The sequence below is a fragment of the Musa acuminata genome, chromosome BXJ2-3, assembly GCF_036884655.1.
Source record: "Musa acuminata AAA Group cultivar baxijiao chromosome BXJ2-3, Cavendish_Baxijiao_AAA, whole genome shotgun sequence".
Taxonomy (NCBI): Eukaryota; Viridiplantae; Streptophyta; class Magnoliopsida; order Zingiberales; family Musaceae; genus Musa; species Musa acuminata.
Window position 1 is genome coordinate 40,652,627 of NC_088340.1, and position 27,267 is coordinate 40,679,893.

General features: G+C 40.2%; 5 protein-coding genes across 11 annotated transcripts; 3 read left to right on the forward strand and 2 right to left on the reverse strand.

Annotated features, from left to right (window-relative positions):
* The first annotated feature begins 212 nt into the window (after window positions 1-212).
* On the forward strand, window positions 213-1,889 carry LOC135608272 (transcription factor bHLH25-like). The gene is made up of 4 exons (XM_065100957.1): window positions 213-454; window positions 541-978; window positions 1,063-1,425; window positions 1,509-1,889. Exons 1-4 carry the CDS (start codon window positions 419-421, stop codon window positions 1,587-1,589), a joined length of 918 nt encoding a protein of 305 aa, XP_064957029.1. The 5' UTR covers window positions 213-418; the 3' UTR covers window positions 1,590-1,889.
* Window positions 1,890-7,103: 5,214 nt separating this feature from the next.
* LOC135608274 (inositol-tetrakisphosphate 1-kinase 1-like) lies at window positions 7,104-15,214 on the forward strand. Of its 3 annotated transcripts, XM_065100958.1 has the most exons (10): window positions 7,104-7,477; window positions 9,365-9,446; window positions 9,713-9,745; window positions 11,229-11,349; window positions 11,759-11,851; window positions 12,790-12,909; window positions 12,987-13,163; window positions 13,267-13,322; window positions 13,409-13,493; window positions 14,752-15,214. In XM_065100958.1, exons 1-10 carry the CDS (start codon window positions 7,305-7,307, stop codon window positions 14,847-14,849), a joined length of 1,038 nt encoding a protein of 345 aa, XP_064957030.1. In that variant the 5' UTR covers window positions 7,104-7,304; the 3' UTR covers window positions 14,850-15,214. The 3 variants fall into 3 exon arrangements, with proteins under 3 accessions (XP_064957030.1, XP_064957032.1, XP_064957031.1); XM_065100960.1 differs by lacking the exon at window positions 12,790-12,909; XM_065100959.1 differs by lacking the exon at window positions 9,713-9,745.
* Window positions 15,215-15,597: 383 nt separating this feature from the next.
* LOC135607616 (large ribosomal subunit protein cL38-like) lies at window positions 15,598-15,942 on the reverse strand. The gene has a single exon (XM_065099568.1). It carries the CDS (start codon window positions 15,940-15,942, stop codon window positions 15,598-15,600), a length of 345 nt encoding a protein of 114 aa, XP_064955640.1.
* A 1,392-nt stretch (window positions 15,943-17,334) lies between these two features.
* On the reverse strand, window positions 17,335-23,896 carry LOC135608275 (uncharacterized). Of its 5 annotated transcripts, XM_065100963.1 has the most exons (9): window positions 23,747-23,879; window positions 23,484-23,669; window positions 21,928-22,020; window positions 21,693-21,814; window positions 19,417-19,546; window positions 19,244-19,302; window positions 18,963-19,161; window positions 17,601-17,720; window positions 17,335-17,528 (listed from the first exon to the last, which is right to left on the reverse strand). In XM_065100963.1, exons 3-8 carry the CDS (start codon window positions 21,986-21,988, stop codon window positions 17,605-17,607), a joined length of 687 nt encoding a protein of 228 aa, XP_064957035.1. In that variant the 5' UTR covers window positions 21,989-22,020; window positions 23,484-23,669; window positions 23,747-23,879; the 3' UTR covers window positions 17,335-17,528; window positions 17,601-17,604. The 5 variants fall into 5 exon arrangements, with proteins under 5 accessions (XP_064957035.1, XP_064957033.1, XP_064957036.1 ...); XM_065100961.1 differs by lacking the exon at window positions 23,484-23,669 and having other exon boundaries at window positions 23,747-23,896; XM_065100964.1 differs by having other exon boundaries at window positions 21,928-22,014; window positions 23,484-23,870.
* Window positions 23,897-25,509: 1,613 nt separating this feature from the next.
* LOC135608276 (probable xyloglucan endotransglucosylase/hydrolase protein 7) lies at window positions 25,510-26,865 on the forward strand. The gene is made up of 4 exons (XM_065100966.1): window positions 25,510-25,734; window positions 25,802-25,902; window positions 25,989-26,185; window positions 26,275-26,865. Exons 1-4 carry the CDS (start codon window positions 25,563-25,565, stop codon window positions 26,663-26,665), a joined length of 861 nt encoding a protein of 286 aa, XP_064957038.1. The 5' UTR covers window positions 25,510-25,562; the 3' UTR covers window positions 26,666-26,865.
* Window positions 26,866-27,267: the final 402 nt, after the last annotated feature.

Here is a 27,267-nt window from a genome sequence, read left to right on the forward strand (position 1 = left end):
ACGCTTTGCCTCGACTCCCATCTTCTTCCCCAGCAAGCAACAGTACTTTTGTTTCTACTCTCTCTCTTTCTTTCTCTCTCTATTTATATCTCCTCGTGGCTGAGTTGCTACAGATGGGCGAAGCATTATAAAATACTATGGGGACTACTGAGATACCAATTATTTCTTGGCCATCAATTCAGCCATAAATAAAAGCTGTTGACGAGCTACAAATGAAGTTGCTGGCACCACAGGCAATGGGACACGGCAGGATAAGCAAATAGTCTTCGCATAGAAAGAAGCAGCCAAAGCGTCGGTCATGGAGGCAGTAAGAACGTTCAGACCAACGGCAGAAGCAGCCTTCGACCATACACCATAAACATAAAAAGGGGAAGAGGGTCGCTTCTCCTTCTTCGTTGCAGAAAAAGTATCTCTCTTGATGGAGGCATCGGCATCTCCGTGCTATTCCGACATGGTAAGCGGCAGCCGGGATCAGGTTCTTGGGTTAAGCATTTCTGAGATGATTTCCTGAATGATGCAGTCGGTCTTTGGGATCCGCAGGGAATGGAGCAGAGTTTCTTTGATCAGTGGGAATGGACAGCTCTGGATCAGCTCGGCGCAGACCAACTGGGAGTGGGCCTCCTGCGAGACGTAGAACCGTCTCCCTCCTCTGAAAGCCATGCTTCGTTTCCCAAGAAGGCCACCAAGACCGACGCCTCGTGGCCAAGAATTCTATCGTTTGGCAGGCCGGAATCACCCATCTGTCACTCCGCTCTCTATGTTCCGACGACGAGGCCGAAAGAAGAGATGGCTGTGCCGATCCGCGGTGGCTCGAAGAGGGACTACGACACCATGTCGGGGCAGGGTTCCAAGAGGGCAAACTTGGCGGCGAGGACGGCCTCTCATAACCCGGAACACGTCGTGGCCGAGAGGAAACGCAGAGAGAAGCTTAGCCAGAGATTCATCGCACTCTCCGCAGTAGTTCCTGGTCTAAAGAAGGTACGCTCTTGGATCGGCTCCTCCTTTCTGCTTCGCCAACGCTCGACACGTTTGATCGACCTCCAAATTTCTACTCCTTGGAAGATGGACAAGGCCTCCGTTCTCGGGGACGCCATCGAGTACCTGAAGCGACTCGAAGAGCAGGTCAAGTCTCTGGAAGATCAAGTTGCGAAGAGGCAGGCGGAGAAGGCGGTGCTCGTCAAGAAGTCTCGGCTCGGCGCCGACGATGACGACAGCTCCTCCGACGAACACCCATGCGGCGGGCCTGCTCCCGAGATCGAGGCCAGAGTGTGCGACAAGGCTGTCCTCATCAAGATCCACTGCGAGAACCGCAAGGGCGTGCTGGTGAAAGCTCTCTCCGAGATCGAGAAGCTCCACCTTTCCGTGGGGAACACCAGCGTCATACCTTTCGCCGCTGCTTCTCTCGACATCACCGTCATGACCCAGGCAAGATCCACCGCCCTTCTCCTACCCACCACGGTCGTACGGACGAACAACATGAACGAACTTGTTATCATCTTCTTGTGCAGATGGAAGAGGAGTTCTGCGTGACGGCCAAAGAGGTGGTGAAGAAGCTGAACTCCGCTTTCAGACAACGGTCGGTGCGTTGAAGCTAATCAAGATCTCCTCCTCCTCCTCCTCCTCCTCCTCCTCCTCCTCCTCCTCGAGACAAGTTTCACTAGTTTTTGCTGCATGGTGTTGTCCGATCCGCAGGTTCATTGCTCTTCTCTCTTAGCTTTTTTGCATGGTTGAGCTACTCGATCATGTTTTTGGAGCAGAAGAGTGACACAGTTGCATGTTCTTTTGAGGACTTGTAGTAGGAGGGAGGTTTGACTCTCATAAAACTTCTGTTTCTTCCTCTTCTCTGAGGATTTCGACAGTTCAAAACCTGCTTCTCAGTTTCCATTCGATGTCTAATCCTTACAAAGCCCGACGACTCTAGCAAAAGATGTTGTCTATATCCTTCTCGAGGATCTCTTATGAGTAATTTCTATTCTTTTGTGCTCATCTTGTGGAATTGGACACCGAACATGCTGTGCTGTTGCAAGCAATCTGCCAATCATGCACGAGAGCTTCCATTTAGGTTTGATCCTCTCGGTGATGCCACCGCATCAGAATTCGGACGCAACGCTTCTAAATCCTACATGAAAGAGGTTATCGGATCTTATTTCAGGGTTCCAAACCCGCACCCGAATAAAGCGATCTCATCCTCACCATCCATCTAAAAGCGAACGGCTTTGATCGACCCGTAATGCTTGTCCCGTCACTACTCATAAAAGCGAACGGCTCGCATCATTCCCTCGCCTCTCATTGGTTGGATTTCGCCATGTCATCTATGGGACCCAGGGATCTGCCGCCTATAAAACCACCCCTCTTCGACTTCTTTCTCCCTCGTCTCTGCTCCGGCCACTTTCTTTCGGTTCTACGAATTCCTTCGGCGATCGATGGCGTCTCGCCCTCTGTCGCTGGTGGGGATTCCTAAAATTGCTCGTGGTGGGAGTTTCGAACGCTCTAATCTCCTCGGAAGCCATACATCCGACCCCTTCCCAGGCGATTCCGGTAAGCAAACCCTAAAAGATTTCGAGTTCTTTCTCCTGCAATGGAACTATGGGTTTTGGGTCGAAAGATCGATGGAGTCTGGCTCCAGGCGGAGGGCGTGTGGGTGTCGGGGTTCGGCGTGCGAATCGGCAGGCCGTCGCTTCCTCCGCCTCGAAATCAAGAAACGAAGTGAGCGTAATAGATCGGGCTCGAGAAGGGCGGCGTGAGAGGCGGCATGGCTGGCTTACGGAGGCGGAGCGCCGGCGAGAAGCCGGATCTCTGCGACTTTAGGGTGGGCGAGGTGAGACCACAGCCGGTGGTGGTAGTGACCGCAGCGGTGAGGGGGACGGCGGGAAACGAGGTGAATGCGGACGATTTGGTTCGTGTCCCGACCTTGCCCACGAAGTACGTTACGAACCACGGGCCGGTTGAGCCCAAATGAGAGGGGGGTGGAGAGCGTTTGGGCTGATTTGGGCCGCATCTTAGATTGGATTGTAGGCTTAGATCATTTTGGGCCGATATATCCGGGCCCAAATGACGACCCAAATTTATCGTACTACTGCTTGCTTTGGAACCTTTGACATGCTGTTTTCTCTCAGTGGTGTAGGTGTCTTTCAGTGTGGCCGTATCAAAGATTTGAAGTCCACCAGAAGGAGGAACCAACGAATTGGATTGATTCCACGACATAGGAAATGCCACATTCAAGTGCGTCGGCAATGTTACTTGTGAGAAGCTCAGGTATGGACTACTTATGGAATTCCCAAATCCGGAACTTGATCCCCTAGAATCAGTATTCCATTCTTGCTTTCTTTTAGTTGAAGATGCTGCAAGTCTCTTTGGTTTTGCGGTGTGGTGGTGGAAGCATCCGTTTACCAATAGATGGATTGAAGGGAATCCACAAATGGAACCCCTGATATCACCATGCATGGACTAGTGGATGCTTGGCCTGCATGCAAGGAATCCAGATCACATCCCTTATTCTTAGAATGTAAGGACCATGGCCTTGGAAGCGAAGAACCAAACCCCTAATGAAGAATCCATAAAGGCTAAGAAAGGTTCCAGTCTTGTGTTCTAAGAAATGCATAGTGCATTATACTCCTACCGACGTGGAGTCGTGAAAGGTCAATATACTTCTAGATATATTAAAGTGGACTAGAACTAATCTCAAAACAGCAACCCTATCCTGTCTATTAAAGTGGAATAAGTCTCGAGTTTAGTCAAAGTATATAAGACTAATTACATATTACCCGTATATTTTGTTACCTTTAATATTCCGATCCCTACATCTTCAAAAGTTATATTATGATTCCTATACTTATGAAAGTGAAATATTTAATCCCGTTTATCTTTATGTCGTCGACTCTGTTAATGAAAATATCACATATATTGTCACGTATGAAAAATAACATTAAAACAAGGTTAAAAAGATAATTTTATAATACTATTTTCATCGATATTAATTTTTATTTCTATAACTTTCGTAAAAGCAATAGTTGAGAAACCAATAGTTTTGCAATACTTGATGAATGAGGAGGCATGATCACAAGAGAGAGAGAGAGCATTTTTATCGAGTGTTTCAATTTTTAACAAAATCTCTAAAGATACATAAGAGAAGATGAAGGAATTGAATTGTATATCTTACTTCGTTTCCCAACAAAACCCTCCTCTCTCTCTTTCTTAATTTTTTTTCCTTTGGATGGTGAGAATAGCATTATGAAATTTTCTTTTTAACCTTCTTTTAGTGTCGTTTTGTGCACGTGGCAACACGTATTGTATTTTTATCAATAGAATTGATAGTATGAGAAGAAATATGATTAAATATTTTACTTTCGTAAGTATAGGAATCCCAATATAATTTTTAAAAGTGTAAGGATCGAGATACTAAAAGTCGATCGTTACAAGGGATAATATGTAATAAGTTCGAGAAAACACTTGCATAGATTAAAGTTTTACTAATATTCCTAATAGGTGGATTTATTTTTAAAATATCCATATAGATGGATTAGCTAACACTCATATGAGTGTTCTTAATTTGGATGTAGCATTTTTTAAGCTATTAGATAAAACGGCATCGAGTAGGATTGCTGGACATCCCAACCTTTTTATTACCATATGCACCACAGACAGGTGGAGAGAAGACAAACAAACTCCTCTTTTTTTGGTACCTTCCTGGCCAAACAAAAGGAATCTCATACGCTTAGTTGAAACTTGCTCTCTAAAACTATCTCCATGTGAAGGTAGCAGCCATCCGCTTGTCAGGGGCATGTCATGGTCACTGGATGCGATGAGATTGGCCTCGAAAGCAAGTTGATGGCTGATTCTTGTGGAAATGCCGCAGCCAAACGTGCCACATGCCTTTCGCACACCCAAATTGTGGCCAACCACGTGTGAGTTTGTAGATCGAAGTATGCATTTGTGCGCCACTGTATGGATTTTAATGTTACGATCCATCTTCGTCGGAAATATTCATGTGGGGTGGAAATTTGGGACCTTTTATATGTTAGTGAAGGGAGTTGCTTTGTAGTGCAACTTTTCTAAGTTGGCGAAGGTATGGATGGAAGGTTTAAAGATAGGGATACTTGTGGCTGCCGTAGTTTTCTCTTCCTGTGTGCTCTGAATATTTCTTCGTCGAGTGAATTGATGCTATGTTTTTTATTGGTCTTGTCGGTAGATAATATTTTCCTTCATGGTCGTTGTTGATGGCAGTAGTAATCCAAGGAGAGAAACCTCTCTCTCCTCGTCACATTACGTCATTCCATGGATGGTCTCATGAGCTATTTTCTATTGAGGTAGCAGGTGGAATACGTCCATTACTAGCTAGGCAGCAGAGCAAACATTAAAAGATTGCTTGTGGGTTTCTGGTTGAATCACCAGACATTAATGACAATCCCGTGGATCTTATCCTCAACAAGATCGCAAACCTTGGTTCCGTTTGTTTTTAATTTTTTTTTCTTTTTACATGTCGCAAAGACAGGTCAAATAGATTGGATGATTCAAGAAAATTCTAACCTGTTACAATTTTTTTGGTTACAGGTTGTTGTGATTCCACCATATAGTAAGGTTTTTCCTTACTAACCTTTTATGTATTTAGGTTTTTACTTTTTTTTTTTTTTATTCTTACTCTAAATATTAAGTTCTTTTACCATTTCGATTCTTCTCGATAATAGATTGACTCGGGCGTCAAAAGTGCTAGGAAGGTTGCCGATGATTTCTGAGTCAACGGCATCTTTTCGTTCTTGAGATAGATAGACCCTCGATTGCTACGAGTTCCGGAGGATGAACCAGTTCAGATGAGCGACCCATATGGATGATTCTAATAGAAACGATATAGATAACATCACCCATACGCGGATAACTCGAGAAAGTCCAGTTTGTGTTACGTGTCAATGAAACCGATGGTGTCAAAGTTGAGGATCCGACTTAATTATCGAGCACCGAGCGCAATCTCTTGTAATAAAATATGACAACAGGGACGTTGAGAAGACGGCTACGTAAACGATGCAGCTGGATCCCATGCATCGACGCCACGCGTCGCTTCAGATATTGCAGGACTGCCCCTCCTCCTTCCCCGCTCTCATCAAACCCATGGCGCGGCTCCATCCATTTCAACGTTGTCTCCAATAATGATAAGCCATGATGTGGCACGCAGAGGGAGCTGGCATCGATCTCAGTCCCACTCATCAATCGTTCTTCACGAATCATAAGGAACCACATGGACTCACTGAAAAAAGAAATTTAATCGCGTAATGATTAATGCCAAAAAGCTAAAACGATAAGGATCTTGCTTGTACGCAAACCTCCCTCGATTCGTGGCTTGAGTTGCTCATTTCACTACGTGTTGCAGATTCGGTCCAACCAACTGCCGAGTAGGGAGGAGAAGCATTCATATGAACCACTTTTTGTTGCTTTATTTGGATTTCGATTTTGTGTATATCGGTCTTGTGCCAACGAGGTTAAGCTGTCTTGAACATATCTTCTATCTATAGGAAATTTCATTCTTTTAAAGAGGATTGATCGTGTGACATTAATCCATAGCGAATCCTGATATCGACCACTAAATGTCTCTGAGGAGAGTTGAATCCCTTTTCCCATTTGGGTTGCACTACAAGAAGAACAACCCATGGTTGTTGCCCTTTTTTCGCATGTTCCCCCCTAACGTTATCATACGTGCTGTTTCCGATTCAGGTAATGGCCACTAAATTCGTACCAAATCTACATCTGTGCTAATAATAATGTCTTTATCTATCGGGAGATTAATTGCACAGCTACCTAAAGAAATAATAACGCGTCATCTGTCCACCATCCACGGATTTTAATGTGGGAGATTCGAGCTCATATCAATTCGGCTTAATCTCCAGACCCATTTTAACCAAACCCGACCCGATCTATGTAGTCACGTGGGAATCACATGCTTTGGTCAAGCCGTCTCCACCGCGCCCTGTGTATTCCAACCTGGTGTGTCGGCATGATGGCAATCGAGTGATTAACAGCATCTTGGGCGCCTAATTCCGTCATTGCAGCTCCTGATGGAATCGTCCTCCGAAGCTCCGCTACAAATACCCCGCTTCCTTTCGACGCCTCCCACTCTCGCTCGTCTCGGGTCTCTGGGTGGCATCTCGGCCTTCTCCTCGCCTCCCGGGATCGAAGCCATCGCGCGTGTTCTTTACGCCGGCCGATCGAGGACGACGGACGGCTCCTTGTAGGGTTCCGTGGTTTCTTGCGGATCCCTCGTGGGTTGTTTAGGGGTTGGTTCGGGGAGGGCAAGAAGGGTGAGAAGGAGGGTGGCCATGAGGTTGATCGGGGAGATCTCCTACGTTAGGAATGAGGAGGATAAGGAGAACGAGGGGGTGCCGCCGATGTCGCTTTCGCCTCCGCCGCAGCAGACGCTCGTCGTGGGGTACGCTCTGACGTCGAAGAAGGTCAAGAGTTTCTTCCAGCCGAAACTGGAAGCATTGGCCAGGTGAGCCTCTCCCTGAAAAGAGAGGAACAGGGAAGAAGGACCCCATGTTTGATAGAATTTTCTGTCTTTTCTTGGCCATCGGATGTTTGATTTTTTGGGGATAAACCTTGTTCCCAGATGTTCTTGTGATACCACTAAATTGCTCTTCTCTCCCACTTTTCTTTGATCTTTCACCTTTTGATCGTCAGTAGATTGAGTGTCAGAGGGGAATCTTTAATGGTTTCTAGGCAAAAAGAAAAAGGAGAGACTTTTAAGAGTTAAGTATTTTTTTCCTTCGTGCGAATGAATGCCTTTTTAGTGTCTTTTAACCTTTTTTCCGTGCCTCACTTGTTATCGTGAGATATGTCGATTTTGATGAAGCTTGATATGGAGAAAACCCAAGAGCAGTCATTACTTATGACTTACGAAGAGATCCACAAAATTGTGGATTAATTTTTGGGTTCCTAGCCGACCATTATGCGACACACAGTGGGAAATACGTTTTAATGCTGGTTTCCGAGTGTTATCTCCCGAAAGAGTCTATAACAAAGCTTTCGACACTTTATTTCTCCTGGAGGAAGTTATACACCAGCAAAACAGTGGTATTGATTCGCCAGTTGGTTTTTATGGGGATGGTCCTTTTTCTATAATCTTCAGTTGTTTAGATCAGAAATTCTGCTCCTTGTACGGCTCAGTCTCCTGAAATGGTCAAAACTATAATAATTCATTATGGGAGTCTTGGATCCTTAGCATGTCATATCGTCATGGTTGACATTTGTCTGTTGTGGCTATGCTGCCAACCCTCTCCTGTTTCTATTAGCTCTTGGTTTTAAAGGGTATAGTCTGCTGACATTGACTTTACAGGCTTTCATGTATCAAGGTTTATCCTTAACAATCTGCTTTGCCAGAAACTAGCTATTTATCGACTTTTTATTCATTTATTTGTTACATGAAACTAAATTTATTAATGAAACTTGAAGAAGAATTTTAAATATGCTTGTGATATGAGATGTCCCAACACAGGTTAGACATGACAAGTATAATAGTAGAACACTGAGGAAATATTGGGGGGAACCATAAGAAAGGTTTCAGATTATCTAGTGCTATTTTTCTTGAACCTAATAACAAGAAACAATCAACATATTTAAACCTAAATATCTGGGATCGACTACTGCTTTTTCTTGTATAAACCTTTTTAATTTGGTCTCATTGTTCTTTTCTTGGTTATTGCTGTTGAAAATATGGGATGATGGCATTTATGCAAATTATTGACTTTGCAGAAAAAAATTCTCATCTATGATGGATAGTATGCTTATTTGAATGCTATTGTGAACAGTATTAGATGAATGTATTCCGTATATAATTTACTTCCTTTTTTAGAATGTCTAATGTAAAGTCAGTTGTAGATTTCCATGATTATTCTTCTAATCCCGCATATTACTACTAATTTTTTTTCTTGCTGAATACTTGGTTCATTTTCTGTTTTCCTTTTTACCAACAGTTTCTCAGAGTGACAAATCAATGTTTTTATCTTCTAAATTACCATTCTGATCTAAATTTTGCTATTGCCCACTTCATTTTGAGGTCCAAGCCACATTTGATCAAGTAACCATCTAATATCTTGGTAACTGTTGTGGTTTGATTGTTTTAGACGATGTTGACTGACAATGACCATTAGATTTTATATTAGGAGAAGAGTAACTCCTTTTTCTTGACAAGGAAAGCATGCACATGGGGTTTTCACATATATGCTAAAGAATTTTCTATTGCTACTGATATTCTATGTCTATTCATCTTATTTATCTTAGGGAAATTGGTTTGCCATTTTAATGACTTAAATATCATGAGACGTGCCTAGTATTTGATTCCGTGAACTTAATTGATTAGACTTTGTACTATGGGGTGCAGGAAGAAAGGAATTGTGTTTGTCGCCATTGACCAGAGCCAGCTTCTTCTAGATCAAGGTCCTTTTGACATTATTCTGCACAAGGTCAGCTGGTCACCTTTAACACTTGAAGTTCTTTTGATGGATTACGCAGGATTACTAGTTTAAGGATGATTGATGTTGATTTTCATAGATAGACCAGTAATTCTTGCCATGGAAATAACTATCAAACTGCTTGCCATTGTCCTGTTAGAGCTCAATGGTGCTTTCTGTAATTATGAGAGGAAGACCCATTAATCCAACTATTATGGATTGATTTTAAACGTATCGAGACTGATAAGCTCTTTATCTTTCCTTTTTTTCTCTCTCAGTTGACTGGAAAAGAGTGGCAACAAGTTCTGGAGGTTAGTAAATTGAAGGATCATAGAAGTATCTCACCTTCTGTAGGCTCAATATTATCTCTTGATATCAATGACTCTTATGTCTGAACAGTACATAATTGCACCCCTAACGTAATTCATGCATCATAGAAGTTCTGAATGGTACATTTGAATGATGATCAAGTCTGAAGTAATACCAAGTGGTAAACAAAAAAGCATGGTAAAGTTAAAAGCTTATCTTTATGTGTCATGACCTAAATAGAATGCATGCATTTTTTCTTGTCATGGTTGATTGTTAGGTAGTTAAAACTTGAAGCTGCAAGATTTCCTGTATGTCAGGATTTTAATTCATATTGTCTGCTAAGTCTCATACGGTTGCCCTGTAACTCCAGGTGTTTATAGAATTAGCTGCACTAGATTTTGGTTTTGGTACACTGGATCCTTGTGGCATTAGCTTCATCAGATTCTTTTTGATGTAGTTCGTGTGCTTTTAGTTCTTCTAGGTATATGACCTCTCCATATTCTTCTATTATTTAATTTATATAATTTATCTTTTAGCAGATTCTAGATCTTCTTTTACAAATATGTTTTGTGAACCTCTATTGTAAACTAAACTACTTGAATATTTTACGATTGAATTACATGGCTTCCTTTGACTAAGAAAAGGTCTGATAAAAGCTTACTCATTACATGCTTTAAGCATATTTGAAGTATGCTTGAATCTAATAAGCATGGACACGGACACGATGAGGGCATGTGTATTTTTAAATATATATAATATTTGATTAATATGTTTTATAATATTTATACTTCAATTTTATAGACTTAGCATCATGAACAAATAAATATCATCATATAATTTTCAGTGTACTTAGATACTACAGCTGTAATACAATTAAATTTATCAGAAAACAATAAAGATTCATCCAAATAAAAATCGAACCTACATGATATGATTTTTACAGTATATGAAATTATTTATTAAATGCAAGTAATTTTTACAGTATATAAAATCACAATTCATACAAGTCTTTGGATGGATTCCAAAAAATGATTCAACAAAAAAAATGATTCAAAAAAAAATTATAGCTTTGCACAAAAAATGATTTACTTGATATTTTTTTAATTTCACATGATTCAACAAAAAAAAATTCCACATGAGCTTTGCACCAAATTATAGCTTATAATATAAGTAGTTTAATTCCACATAGTGCGCTTGATATTTTTTTAATAAATTTCTAACATATATCCACATAATTTACTTTATTCTTGACTTGTTACATGGTCAATTAACAATACAAGTTCAGAATAAGAGGTAGTAACAATACAAGTCTTTCACTCTATCTTCCATTTATGGTTTTAAGTGTGAATGTAAATGTATGTATGAAATTCTTTTTTTTTTGTGTATTGTAAATGAAATAGATATGAGATTTGCAAATTGAATTTGCACTAGCCACGCCTTTTAATTTTTCATATCTTTACTCGTTTTGTTTGTCATTCTTTGAAGGATTATATGGAAAATCATCCGGAAGTTACTGTCCTTGACCCACCAGCTGCCATACAACGTTTGTACAATCGCCAATCGATGCTTCAGGATGTAGCTGATTTGAATTTATCAAACTGCTATGGTAAGTTAAACCAAAGTTTGCTTCAATATGTAGTATGTCAAATGGGTTTGGTGCTTGGTCAGATGTCTTTTCTGTTTCTTGCTTTCCTTTTTATCAAGTTGAACTTACCATATATCTACATTAGGTAATAATACGACCATCTTTATGTTCATTTTGTAGTTGGACATTTAGTTTAGTTTCTTTATTAATTTTAATGATGATTGCTAGGTATTGACCATCAGTCACATTAAAGCTTGCTCATAATATTGAAAAATGATTTCCTAATTTAGATATTCTATTTCTTAAAAGGTTTCACTGAAATTTTATAATATTCTGATGCAATTTTCTTGAGCAGGAATAGAAATTTGTCGTAGTTCCAGTCTATCTAAAACTATCTAATTGACTCATAACTATCATTTCCAATTTCCAGGCAGAGTTGGCACTCCCAGGCAACTAGTTATCACCAAAGATTCATCATCGATCCCGGATGCAGTTAGCAGAGCTGGACTTGCTCTACCATTGGGTAAGACACAATGGTGCCCAATTTGTTATGAGCATCACTATTATTTGCATCTTGGTGTTCTTGTTACATATTACAACAAGTGCTCAAGTAATATTTGGATGTTTCTCAACTCTTATAGTAGTAACGGTAATAGATACATGTGATAGAATTTCTTACTTTTTCTTAGAAAACAGTATTTTGATGTATCTCAACTCTTATAATAGTAACTAATATTCAGACATATTTGAGAAGTATATTTCTCATGTTTTATATTCTCAGCCTAAATATATCCATTGCATACATATTATATGTTTTAGATTGCTCAAGTATGTTTTGTATAATGATGATAACTTTTATATTTGATTAAAATCATAAAATTATCCATTTTTGGAATAAATTCTGATGACTAACTGTTGAATTACTCATATGCTTAATGATCTGCCGCATTTTGTCTTATATGAGGTCACAAATTTGATCTAAATTGATGAAAGAATATCTTGTGGTATGAAAGAAATGAGAAATTTTATTTAAGAGCGAGGTCCATGTGTATGACAGGTTGCACTCAAAAAGCCCATGTATGTTCCCGGCCCAATGGGGAGACTCATGTAGTATGTACTCCCAATGTCAAATTGTTCTTATGAAATAGGTCAATGTGAATACAGGGGAGGCATGTGTTCCTAGAGGCTCCTGTTCCCTTGCCATGTTTGGGTTAGTTTGCCGTTGCACCCTTAAGTCACATGTATGTTGCACCACCTGTTTAGTCAGGCTAGTAAACATTTGATTTTGATGTACGTTTACTTACTAAGCCATAGATAAATGCGGTCTACAATCTAATTCACTGTTTAGTGTATGTACTATAGTAGAGATGAGTAAGGATGTGAGCTACATTTCTAGCTGGTAATTCAAGCATGGAAATATTCTCTGTGATCTTGTTGATTCTTTTTCTCTCCTATTTGCAGTCGCCAAACCATTGGTGGTTGATGGAAGTGCAAAGTCACACGAATTATCACTTGCCTATGACGAATTCTCCTTGTCAAAGCTTGATCCTCCCTTTGTTCTCCAAGAATTCATTAATCATGGTAGTAGCATGTTCTTGATTGTCATCTTCCAGTTTATGCCATGTACTGTGTAAATGTATTTTCTCACCCTTGTACAGGTGGTGTTCTCTTCAAGGTCTATATTGTTGGAGAGGCAATAAAGGTTGTTCGTCGATTTTCCCTCCCTGATGTCAGTAAGCGCGAACTATTAAGCAGTACCGGTGTCTTTCAGTTTCCCAGGGTTTCTTGTGCAGCAGCATCCGCAGATGATGCCGACTTGGACCCTAGCATTGCTGGTAAAGTCTTTGGAACATATGTGGCCTTTGGTTTCTTCATAACGGACAATAAGTATGTTGTATTATGTGAAGTGTGAGTTCTTTCGATATTGTCCTTCTATAGAGCTTCCTCCAAGGCCATTGCTTGAGAAGCTTGCTAGGGAGCTCCGTCGTCGTCTGGTGAGATGGTTTCTTATATATGTGCATTATCCAAATAGTTGTAGGTTTTTAAAGTTTTTTTTGTTCTCACCTTTGTGTCACATTAGGGTCTTCGATTATTCAACATAGACATAATAAGAGAGCATGGGACAAGGGACGGGTTTTATGTCATCGATATCAACTATTTTCCAGGCAAGTGCAGTTTTTTTTTTTTTTTTTTTTAAAGTGGAGCTTATTTATTCACACTATTTTCAAGCTGATGACCACCTTTTTATTTTTTCTTTTCATCATACATTGGTTTTGTTATATTTTCTCTTTTGAGGTGTTTCTATGTTTAATTGGAAAATTCAGATTCCTTATGGAACATTTGGAATGATAAAAAAGAAAAAGAAATAGACCAAGAATAGTTGGTATTTTGTGGGTGTACATCTCTATGTAATGCATGAATGAGAATCACACATGAACATCTAGAGCAATTGATATAGCATTCAGGAAAATTTGGTTTTGAGGAGTGAATAATCTTAAACCTTGGTATTGTCTACTATTATTTTGGTTGTTTGATTTCCTGTTAAACTGTCAAGTATTGAAGATTAAGAAAGAGAGAGAAACAAGAAGAATATCTTCATCACCAGTCCTGTCAGAAGAAATGACAACAGACCATAAATTATAATTTCTGAACTTTCATGTTTGCCATGAATGCAAGCAATGGTTAGTTGGTGAGTTATATGCACTTATTAAAGCTAACCGTATGAAAGTATGTCTTATTAAATTTATTTAAATCCAACACCAGAGGTACTTGTGAATTAAAATCCAAAATAATAATATCTTAGTCTGTGCAATTAGAATTGTAAACAATGCAAAAATATCTTATATTTGTTTGTTTTTGCCGAAAGTTATCAGAAAACGCTGAGTCGATGAGTTTGGTTGGAAACAGCTGAGATAAGCTTTCCTTGTTTGATAAGTGCATAGTGAATCTATTTATTATCAAAGTTGGTAGCCTTTCAAATAACAATCCATTTGATTTGATTTGCACCCTAATGGATTGGTTTATCTTCTCAACTAAACTAAATGTTGGGGCTTATGAGCATTATAAGCATACATAACTATCGAAATCTCAATTTCTTTCTGTTAAGATTGAATGCTAATATCTTTGCAAAGTTTGTCATTCCCTCTTCCTTGTGTACTCCTTATCGACGAAGGATTGAATGCTAATATCTTTGCAAAGTTTGTCATTCCCTCTTCCTTGTGTACTCCTTGTCGACGAAGGACCTTCGGAGGGTTACTTCATAGCTGCTGCATTGTTCTGTTTCGTATGATATTAAACTCCAATAAATGGGACACTGTATTCTTATAACTAGGAAAGTTTAGATCTTCTTGCAAACCTATCCTGCCACATTTTGACTCCAAACCTACTCTTCTTACTAATTGTGCATTTTGGAAATCTTTGCAGGTTATAGCAAAATGCCAGGATATGATCACATATTTATCGACTTCCTTGCGAGCATGGCTCGTAGCAAGTACAAAAAGCGACTAAGCAGCAGCAACTGACCAGACCATATATATATGGCTTGTGACTGCTGCTTGCTTGTCAATGAAATGCTGGTGAATATGATGATGATGATCCAAATGCCACCAAGATTCACAATCTAAAAGAGCCTCTGATGACCGGATTATGAATCTGGATGGTTGCATTACACAGACAAAAAAAGTGCTGATCACTGATGTCACTGCATGCTGGTTTGTTTATCAAACGCATTCCACCCCTTAATTTCTTCTTTGCTTGTTCATGTGCTAGTGAGATGGCTGATGGTTCCATTCAATGGTACCATGATCCATGTAATCCCAATTTCCCAACACTATGCAGTGGCTCTGTGATGACCAATAAATTTGTTGTATTGAATGCCTTTTTGTAACCCTTGTGGCTGATCACCGATTCAAGCGACAGATGACTTCTCCGGCCTCGATTCCGCCCGATAAAGGTGATGCATTCGAGGTTTTCTTGTTTGGTTTCTCCCTCGTGTGCTCGGATTTTGGTGTTTGGTGCCGGAGATGATGATATCTTTCGGGAAGTTGAAATTTCCCCAAGTTTTCTTGCTCCCGATTTAGCGCAACTGTGGGATCGTCTATCGTTAAATTTCCATGGAAATTAATCTTTAGCAGATGGGGACTCTCAGAGAAAAGCAGAGCATATAGTTAAATGGCAAAACATCAAACAGTTGGCACGCAAACCGTAAACTCGACGAAAGGAACTGCTAGCACGGAAAAGAGAAAGCCATGATGGTGCAGTGGTTCCTCATCACTCTGCGACGGTGGCCGGAGCTTCTTCCACCTCCTTCGCCGCCGCCTGCTCCTGCTCGGGGACGAGGGTCCAATCCGGAGGGAGGACGGGGAGAGGTGGGTACGCGGTCGGGCCCTTTCGCTTGACGTCCCAAGGCTGCGTCTTCTTAGGCCTCGTCTTCATGTGGTGCGCCGTCGCCTTCTTCTGCGGCCGCGACGAGCACTCCACTCCCATCCATCCCCCCCCGCCGCCGCCGCCGCCGCCGCCGCCGCCCGGCGACGCGGGAGACGAAGCCCTGGGTCTGCTGCTGCTGGTACACGACATGGGAACGGCGTACGCCAACATCCCCGTGATCGACGCCATCGTCTCTCGCTCACTCTCCCTGTCCTCTCTGCCTTTGCAGGAGCTCGGTGCGATGAGCTAAATAGAGGATAATGCACGCGATTTGGGGCCACGAATTGGTGTTGAGGTCGGCGAATGGATGATGATGAGCCTCGCCTTAGCACATGACAAGACATGATCTGATCGTACCGACGGTATGTACCGATCCGATAGATTACCGGGACGTGAACCATCCGGTATCACTACAATGCTTCAGTATAAAAAAAATAAAAAAAAAATTGATACATTAGGGTATATCGTTCGGTACGTATTGATATACCGCCCGATATATCAGGGTATACCGCTCGATACACCTTAATATATCGTCCGATACATAAGACGTATCGTACAGCGAACCTAGTCTCTCGCACATTTCCTTTTCGTGCCCGCAGAGAACACAGATTTCAAAGAAATAAAAATATAACTTATTCAAAAGGAAAGAGAAAAAATAAATCTTAATTTTGTCCTTTTTAATTGCATGGTTAACTGATGTTTTTTATTATTATGGGTTATTTTTGGGTGAATTCGTTCAATTAAAATTATAGTCTCTGTTTATTTGGATTTTTCTTGATGGATTCTCGTGGGTATTAGTTCATGATTTCTTCTTTTATTCGACATTTAAGGTACTGATTCTTCTTGTAGTCTCTGTATGTTGGGGTTTTTCTTGATGGTTTCTCGTGGGTATTAGTTCATGATTTCTTCTTTTACTCGACATTTAAGGTGCTGATTCTTTTTGTAGTCTCTGTTTGTTGGGGTTTTTCTTGATGGATTCTCGTGGGTATTAGTTCATGTTTTCTTCTTTTATTCGACATTTAGGGTACTGATTCTTCTTATAGTCTCTGTATGTTGGGGTTCTTCTTGATGGATTATCGTAGGTATTAGTTCGTGTTCTCTCATTTTACTTGACATTTAGGGTACTGATTCTTCTTATAGTCTCTGTATGTTGGGGTTCTTCTTGATGGATTATCGTAGGTATTAGTTCGTGTTCTCTCATTTTACTTGACATTTAGGGTACTGATTCTTTTTGTAGTCTCTGTATGTTGGGGTTCTTCTTGATGGATTCTCGTGGGTATTAGTTCATGATTTCTTCTTTTACTCGACATCTATTATCGTTTTTTATGGTTCTTATTGGGCACTGATTCTTCTTTTAATATTTGTCTATTGGGGTTCTTCTTGATGGATTTTTGGGGATATTAGTTAATGTTTTCTTCTTTTATTCGACATTTATTGAGGTTCTTGTGGGTACTGATTTTTCTTGTAGTCTGTGTTTGTTTGGGTTTAGTGTTCTTCTTGATGGCGGGGATATTCTTCGCCATCGCAAAGTCTGCAGCACATTTGCAATCAACTTAATCAATTAGCCAGATAGATATACTCTTCGCCAATAAAAACTGCGCCTAACTTGTATAGCACAAAGGTAGGTTTTTATCAAAGACTACTAACTCTGGCGCCAGAATTACACATCTAACAAAGACAAGTACCGCGAAGCCAGAGTCTGAGCCTGAGCTGAAGGGTCAACTCATACTTTGAACCGCAAAGGAAGTACGTGTACCTGCTGTCACGCAAACCCACTGAAAACCAAAAAGTCCACAATTAGATTTTTGAAGTCCATACTAGTCACAAAGGACGACGAGGAGTGTTACCATTTCACTGATTAGTTACAATTTGATTCTGTGGTTGTGCGAAGAAGTCTTTGGCATTGCGAGCCACCTCTGCCTCCACCACTGCTTCTAGCAGAATATCGCAACCTTTTGCTTCTTCATCTGACATCACATCAAACAAAAACAAAAACAAAAAACAAAAAAGAGTTGTTTCAGATGATTGATATATATATATATATATATATATATATATATATATATATATATATATATATATATATATATATATAAACTAGTGATGCAAGAGATAAAAAAAATTGAGTCAATTACTCCTAATGATGCAAGAGATTTTAAAAAAAAAAAGGCATAAGAAGACTTTACTAGAAACATTTAAAAGAGGTTTAAGTTGTCTTTTAATTAACTAGAGATATTGTCCCACTCCAAGAAAAAATCCAAACTAATATTAACAAGTTTCTGCTGTCATGGATCTCAAATGCTACTTGATCAAATGGTCCATTTTAAACTAATATTAGATTCAATTAAATTGATCTCGTTCAGGCACAGTTTGGTTTTTAGGTTAAGCATTATTTACTTCTTGAAGATCCAGATCTGTTGAAGGTCCAAATTCTCTATGTTGTACGCATTTCTGTATTATTTTCAAGAATGTAACCATCAAGCATGCATATCATGGGAGGTCCATCTGTGAGAAATCAGTTAAGCAAGTTTCTGCAATCAGTCAAGGAATTGGACTAGGAAAAATGGTCAAACATGGAGAAGAATCAAATGGATTCTCCAAAACTTCAAGCATACATACATATCATGGAAGCTGCACTTATGTGGAATCAGTCAGAGGAATTGGACTAGGAAAAATGGTCAAACATGGAGAAGAATCAGATGGATTCTCCAAGCTTCAATCATCAAGCGCATACAAAGGCAATAAAAGAGAAACACATCATCTGTTTTACTAAAACCTTGATTAAAACCAACAAATCAAACAGAGACTTCTGAAACTTCTGCATACGAAAAAAAAGACAAAGAACCCACAAATTAAGAATCTAAAATGAGGTAGAAGACATTTTTGTTTTCTTTTTTGTGACATCAAAATATATATAGAAATATCCAAAATTTTCTCACCCAGTATTCTTTACGGAACTCAGTGTGTATAAAATCTAAACATAACTGCACCTTATGAAACTTACTGGTCGCTGACATTTTAGTCTCAGTCAATGACATTCACTTTCATGCCCATTGCTCAATCACTTAAGAGTCCCTTAAAGTTAGCCTATTTTTCCTAGTCCGATTCATTGACAAAAACTTCATAGAATTGGTACAAAATATATAAAGTAATTCAACCTAGATAAAAACATGGAATTCTATCAGCAGCAGAAGTGACTAGAGATTTACCACGATGCTTTGGAAGTAATCCCGCAGATTCAGCAGAGACAGGCAGAACAGTCAGCAGATCGCCTTCACCATTAAGTTTCAACACATCTTCATGAGATTCAGAAGAACTTAATTTGATATTTGGAGCTTCAGCTAGCCTCGCATAAGCCATTGCTTGGCTATGCAGACTGGAAGAAACTGAATTTGCTCTAGTCAGATCCTGGAGAGTGAAAATGAATACAAGAAATAAGCGACTTGAGATGCATAAACATGATAACATAATTATCTGGGTTGAGTGAAACCTTAGAGATTGTTGCTATTGGCTGATTCTCTCCATCAGGTTTTGCAGCAATGTCAAGGCCTTGTTATAGTAGAAAAGGCCTTGTTATAGTAGAAATTCCAAGAAGCATTGTGCAGAAATACAAAGAATAAAGGGATCTTGAAATATATCAGAACTACAAAGTTTGCTCCATACCAGTGTTTTGCACTTGTTCTTGTCCATCCAGCCTCCGTGTAAATGGACCTGGGTTTATGATTGATATGCTACGTATTTCATAACGAATTGCTTCTAATTGAGCAATGGTGTCTTGTAGTTCTTTGTGTACCTAAGAATGTGATACTATGAGGAATACAATGATATATAGGATAAGTTACATGAGCCAGATCAGCATGATTCTCTTAAAGAGAAACATAATGTTCTATTGTCCAGAACAATCAGCAAGAGATACTATCATATACACCACATTGAATAGGATTTATTGTTCTCAACTTCTTTCAATCAGATAAAGAATAAGAAAACAAATGACAAAATAAGAAGGCCTGGTAGATCTTTTATGTTTCATTAAGTTCTAGTTTGTTACATGCATGGTATTGACAAAAGGTTACAGACACTTCACTTTCTTTTCCTCTAGAAAAATCGAGTTTTGCCAAGAGAGAAACACAATTCATGAGGATTCCAAAAAAATAATAGAAATGCACGGCTGTTTAATCTTTTTAATAATCCTTGCTGTTCACATTATTTAAATTTAATCATTAATGCCTCATCTATTTTTTTCTTGTCCATTAATTTTTCGTTGTAATTTAGTCCTAGTTGTTTCCAGTGTCCACAAAGTAACCCATGCTACAAATCCATAATTCTTGTGAACCATGCTGCACAAAATTTAAACCAGCACATAATTCACTTATGGTGACACAAGATATCCATAACCACCAATGCTGTATTCATACCACCTATTGTCAGCTTGTTAGAATTTTTTCCACATTTTACGCAAGAACCATGCTTTAGCAACGTTCATCACAATTCCTCATACTTTCCTCCTTTCTCAAGCTTCATATTCCAATTGGACATCCCAATGCCACTGCTTTATTCTTGCCTGGATACATCATGTGCTACTATGATATTTTGTCCTTAGAAATGGATAATTTTTCATTAAAATAGAATGACATCTTGTTGGCTTCCTGGAGAACAAGAACATTCCTCATGTCAACAACTACCTTGTGCATGGGCTATTTAGTTAATAGATACTTCAGAGCAAGCAGGGTCATTTTCATTATTAATAAATTATTTCATGAACAACTAACTCAACACATGCCTAGTTTAGATATCAAAGTTTTTCTTTCCCAACAAGAAGTATAACATATAGTGACCGGTTAAATTATATACAACATAAAAAACTTGTGAGTTTAGATATCAGGTCACCAAGCATCATGAACATTAAAGATATGTTATAGCTATTTCTGGCACCTACTCCAATCATCTAGTTAGCAGGCTTTCGATGTTAATTTTCAGTCAATTGTCCTGAACTGATGCCTAGGCTTTCTTAAGAAACTCCAATACTCCTAGCCATACTCATGGTAGAAACAAAAATTTATACTCAAGAAATTTCCTTTCATAGCTTCTGCACATGTCATCATAACATAGCTATTTTCAGTTTGAAAGATCCGCCATATTCTTTGTATTACGTAAGTCTCACATAACTTCAAATCATTTCATATATCATTTTATATTGTATTTTTCAAATCAAGAGCTTCATTGGAAATAAAATTAACAACATATACGCTAGTCTTTCAACTTAAATTTCTCACATAACAAGCAAAAGTCCTGTTTCAGAAAGGAAGGCCAAACAATTTTCTCCACAAAGTCTGCTTCTTAATTACTTTCTGAATCCTGTGATGCAGACTATGTCCTAAAGAAACTTACGTGGCAAAAGAAAGTGATATTGGAATAAGTCAAAAGAAATCCATTTTCACTCATATGCAACTGAAATGAGTTGCAATTCTCATATTATAAACAAATAGCTAACTTAATATGCAAAAAAAGAGAAAAGTTTATGACAAAGAAGCTGAATTGCTTTCAACCATTCATGTCTTTGGAACAATGGTTCTAGAAAGCTGAAGTCTCTACGTACCACTGGTTATCTACAAATTGACATTTAGTGTAATGCCATCATAACAGGCTAAACGACACTGTCATGTAACCTTGCATGACTTATAAATTACAATTAGATATTAACTGAAGAAAGCTCAAAAGCATGGGATCTTGAGAAAGAAAGCAACAACAAGAAAAAGATAGAGAAAGACTGCATCTGAACAGCAGCAATATTTAGATGCCTGCATTCTACTGATCAAGCTTATTCCCTTCCATGAGACAAGCAAACTGTTCATAGCAAGTCACTTGTATCATCTCATGTTTATGAAAAATAGATTTATTCATAGACAACTGAGCTTAGCAGAAAGAAAAAGTAGCACCACCTTGTTAGCCTGAGATTGCTGCACAACTGTTTCAAACTGCCCACGAGCCAATTGAACATACCCAATCGCTCTTCCTGCCAGTCTCCCAGCCGTCCTTGCAATAACTGGGAGATCCTTTGGGCCTAATTATATTGGAAGGCAATAATGAAGTTAACTATGCTGATAATAGTAAGATCTACAATTCATTAAATAAAAATTTAAGAAATTTATTCTCAAGAAGCTAAAGAAGGTATACCGATAAGGGCTGCTGTAGCCCCTAGAATAAGAAATAGCTCTCCGTATGAAATTCCAAACATTAAACTACTGGATTTTACGCAGCAAACTGTTCCTGCATTTAAACCATGAAATATAAGAATGCTCAAGGTACAACACTTCATTGAAATGATGAGCTTTTAGTTATATATCTGGCTTTGAAGCAATCACTTGTAGATGCATAACCAGAGGACTCGTCTATCATGCTTATGTATCATTTATATGTATCAATGTCAAATATTAGAATATAACCATGAATAAAGCATCAGCAGATCCAAATATCTCAAGGGAAAGGCATGACAATGCAAGATCATAAAACTTAGCTTCTTCTTGCTTTGTCAATTGCTTACACTTAAACACGCGGAGACATCATTCAAAATCTCATAAAAATGAAATTTCTTTAACCAGAGTAAATCAAACGAGGATGCAGAAAACATATGATAACTTCCACAAGTGAAAAACTACCCATATGTTTAAATGAAAGGAAGTGGAGAGTCAAGGTTGCCAAGAAACATTTAAGGAACATGGAAGAAGGGGAATGATGTTTGCAATAAGTTGTACAATGAAAAGGCTAAAGAAACTCTTCTTGTTCAATTTAATTTAATTATCTGAATTGGAACAATGCAGTCTGTGTGAAAGATCACACATGTAGATCCGTTTCTTGACTAACAAACTGACCATATTATCTTCGAAGATCAGCAAACAGAAACATGCCGAGTGAAGAACTTCCATGGAAATGTCACAAAAATGCTCAAAGAAAGCCACTGACATCTGCAATCTAAATGTTGCAAGCAAGAAGACTAGTGCGGCCAACAACGGCAGGGAAGAAAAGCGTTCAAGAACCAGATGATTGAAACAAATACAATATATATTTAGCAGGAGCGCAAAAAACCCAATTACATACGGTGTCTCATAGATGCCCAAAGAAAGGCAAACTATTTCAAGAAACTGACAAGTCCATCACCGATGGGATCCAAAAACACACCAAGATTTGCCAAATCCATCACCCCCACACCGGCTGGGCCGGAGAACCAACGACGAAACATCAAGATGCCAAGATAATTTGTCCGATAACGATTATATATCAAGAAAATTCATACTGCCAAAAGCCCCCAAGAACCAAAACCGCTCACCAAGACGCTAAGAACAGAAGAACCGACGATACCAATCGGCGGAAAAGGAATTGAAAAAAAAGAAAGCAAAATATTTCGAGAAGCTCACAAGTGGATTGCCCATGAGATCCGAAAACGCACATAGATTTGCCGAAATCCGTCACTTCCCGCCAGCTGGGCTGGAGAAACAACGGGGAAACTTCAAGATGTAATAGGAGAACAATCCCAAGATAAATCGGCTAGTCACGATCAGAGATCAAGAAAATCCACACAACAAGAAACCCCAAGAACCAAAACCGATCACGAAACGATAAGAACAGAAGAACTCACGACTACCAATCGGCTAAAAAGGTACCAAAAAAAGAAAGCAAAAAATATTTCAAGGAGCTGCTGACGATTGGATCGTGCATGCAATCCGAAAACGCACCAGGATTTGCCGAAATCAATCACTTCACGCCGGCTGGACTGGAGCATCGAGGGGAAACTTCAAGATGGATCGGCCGGTGACAATCAGCCATCAAGAAGATAGATTCACACAGCAAGAACCCCCCCCAACAACCCAAAACCGATCACCAGTACGCCAAGAACACCGGAATCGACGGGTACAAATCGGCTAAAACCCACCAAAAGCAAAAGGAAGAAGAAAGCGTATCGACCAGCACGAAGCGACGACGGATCAAGATTCGCTACCTTGAAAACGGCGACGAAGGCGACTCAGGAAGAACACCCCGCGCACGCTAGGGTTTCCTTGCGCCACCTGCGAACGCCGAGACCACCGAGCCGGCGAACAAGATGATCCGCAGTGGGTTCGTTGGGCCAAGTTTCAGGTGAGTAGACGTATGGCCCATCTGCATTATATAGTAGAGTAATATGGGCCACAATGGGCCTAATGAGTCCTTGGACTTTAACATGAACCGGAAACGCCGATCTAACGTGATCACGACTTGCACGAGATTTGATGCAGATATCCTTAATTCCTGTTTTATCTAAAATACTCCTTTTCTTTACTTTCTCTTCCATAATAATAATTATTTCTTTTAACAAAATGAAATAAAAGTGTGGTCATAACACTGCGACACTTCAATCTAACGTGCATGTACTGCCATGCACGTACAACGTGGCCGGATTAGTCACGCATCGGCCAACCTATCTCGCTGGCTCCTGCCACACCTGTACTTGTTATCCAACAGCTCGCTGTGGTCTGTCACAGAGTACAATTCGTTGATCCAACATTATTACATGCAACTCTTCCTCCATCTAATTCACTTGTCCTCCATTATTATCCTTACTTGCGCATCTCTCTCTCTCTCTCTCTCTCTCTCTCTCTCTCTCTCACTCGAAAGATCTACTACATACATCTGTATGTATTCGGACCCATGCAAACCCTTGCTTAATTAGATGCATGGATAAGTGGGTGGATCGATTCAATGCATGCTGCCTGCTCATCGAGTCGTTCACTCAGTGGTCTCTCTCTCTCTCTGATCATAGACAAAGGCCTGTTAAGATGGACAGCGTCACATGGATCGTCTAATGAGACATTAAATTGTGGAACCTAATGAGCATGTGGATAAAGACACCATCCAACCAATGGAAGCCATACGAATCCATGAAATGGTGGTGCTTATCAAGAAAAAGAATCAAAGTAGGGACCGTAGATCTCAAGTCGAGGATGGTTGGTGCGACTTAGCAATCACATATTGACCATTGTAAAGTACGATGAGACTGCGGTCGTCCTCCTCCCTTGAAGCTCCATAAGGCTAGGTTTTACTCGAGTGCATGTCTTCTTAGCTCTTACCATATGAGACCAGTCACGTTCTATTGAAACTGACACGCACACATCAAGAATGACAACGACGATGAGCGATATATGGTTAACCACATATCATCTCTTTTTGTTCTTGTGGAAATTAGAAAAGCCATTATTGCTCAACTGTGATTACAGTGAGCTCCATTAGAATCTTGCAATCACAGCCAAGTCAAGGACATGGTTGTTGCCACGTCCTAATCTTCCAACTTTTTGCTTGGACACTTGTATATGGGGATGTAAACATCGGTCGTTTGCATATTAAGTTCCTGGAATATTTTCCCTATTTTACGGTGCCAATTTCTCTATACTGCATTGTGATCCAACACTTATTGAGGATGTCTCTATTCATGCACGATTCTATAAGGGTGTCTCTCTTCATAGTCTATGTAATTAGTTCACGATTATATTACAAGTGACTTAACGTATTCTCATGCAATATTAATGCGATTAGATCGAATTAGCCTCGCACTAAGAGACAAGCCCAAGGTTAAACATAGCATCGTCATAAGAGGAGAGTCACAATCGAGGGCCCTGCGTCGGCTTGCCGTGAGCTGGAGGCCAAAGCTGTCGTGGGGCTCTCATCTTAATAAAGCAGAATCCCACTCTTCCTTCTCTCTCAGCTATAAAAGCATCCCCCTCCGGAGATACATCTCACTGCTTCTGCCTATTACCAGTATTGGCAGGAGGAGGAGGAGAACAATGGGACACACCACTATCTTATCTCTTACCTTCTTTATCCTCGCCCTCGTCGCATTCGCCGGCGCACGCCCGGCCAATTTCCTCCAAGACTTCCGCATCACCTGGGCAGGAACTCACATCAAGCAGCTGCAAGGCGGCAGTGCAATTCAACTGATGCTCGATCCCTCCTCTGGTACTTCCTCTCACTACAGCACTGCGTTCTCGCTACAGTACTCATAAGCTTTCCGTGGTCAACTCAGGTTGTGGGTTCGCTTCCAACAAGAAGTACCATTACGGACGTGTTAGCATGAAGATTAAGCTCATCCCCGGCGACTCCGCAGGAACTGTCACCGCTTTCTATGTTCGTGTCTCGTGTTTAGTTTCGATGGCATGCATTCTTCACGTCCGTATGGTACACAAGCTTGAGACGATGGTTGGGTTTTGCAGATGAATTCGGACACCGACGCCGTCCGCGACGAGCTGGATTTCGAGTTCTTAGGGAACAGGAGCGGTCAGCCATACACGGTCCAAACCAACATTTACGCTCACGGGAAGGGCGACCGGGAGCAGAGAGTTAATCTCTGGTTCGACCCTGCGGCAGACTACCATACCTACACTATCCTCTGGAACCATTACCATGTCGTGTGAGTTCGCCCGCCTCGTTCATGCATATATTCTCTGGCATTCTCTCTGTGACGACGACCGAATTCTGATTGCTTCATGACACGTGCAGCTTCTCCGTCGATGACGTGCCGATTAGGGTGTACAAGAACAACGAAGGCAGAGGGATACCGTACCCCAAGGTGCAGCCCATGGGAGTGTACTCCACCCTGTGGGAGGGCGACGACTGGGCGACGCGAGGTGGGCTGGAGAAGATCGACTGGAGCAAGGCGCCCTTCTACGCCTACTACAAGGACTTCGACATCGAGGGCTGCGCCGTCCCCGGCCCGGCCAACTGCGCCTCCAACCCCAACAACTGGTGGGAGGGGTCGGCGTACCGGCAGCTGAGCCCGGAGCAGGCCAGGAAGTACCGGTGGGTGAGGGCCAACCACATGATCTACGACTACTGCACCGACAAGCCCCGGTACCCGGTCCCGCCGCCGGAGTGCTTTGCCGGCATCTAAGATATATAGCAGAGTGTGTGTGTGTGTGTTTGTGTTTGTGCCGATCAGGTGAAAGGCATCATGCAATAAGGTTCCATTTGTGCTCGAGTCACACTGTTTATCTTTACTCTGTCATCGAAGCGTGATTATCTACGTATGCAATAAGGAAGAATTGTATTGGATGTAATTTACCGGAATAAATGAAGAACAGTTTTATTGGATGCGACGTGATTCCATCTTACTTTGTTGTCATCAGATTCGTCTCCATCTCCAATTAGGTGTATCTTTTATACTCTCTTAGAAAGTAAGATTAGTCTTAATTCAATCTGTCTTCTCATTCATCATTGTACAGTTCCAACAACAACAATAAAGATCTGTCTCTCTCAAAAAAGAGATAGATCGGGACAAAAATAACTAAGATTAAATACACCTCTTCTTGATTTTTGTCTTTCAAAACTGAAAAATCAATAATTACTTAACTCAAAACTCGAACCCAAAAAATTTAAATCTTTCTCTCATTTTATTTAGAAACCTTATAGATATCACTCTTTCGAGAGAGAAACACCGTAATACTTAATTTATCTTTTTGTTATAATGACTCTATAAATTTTAGAATATTTATC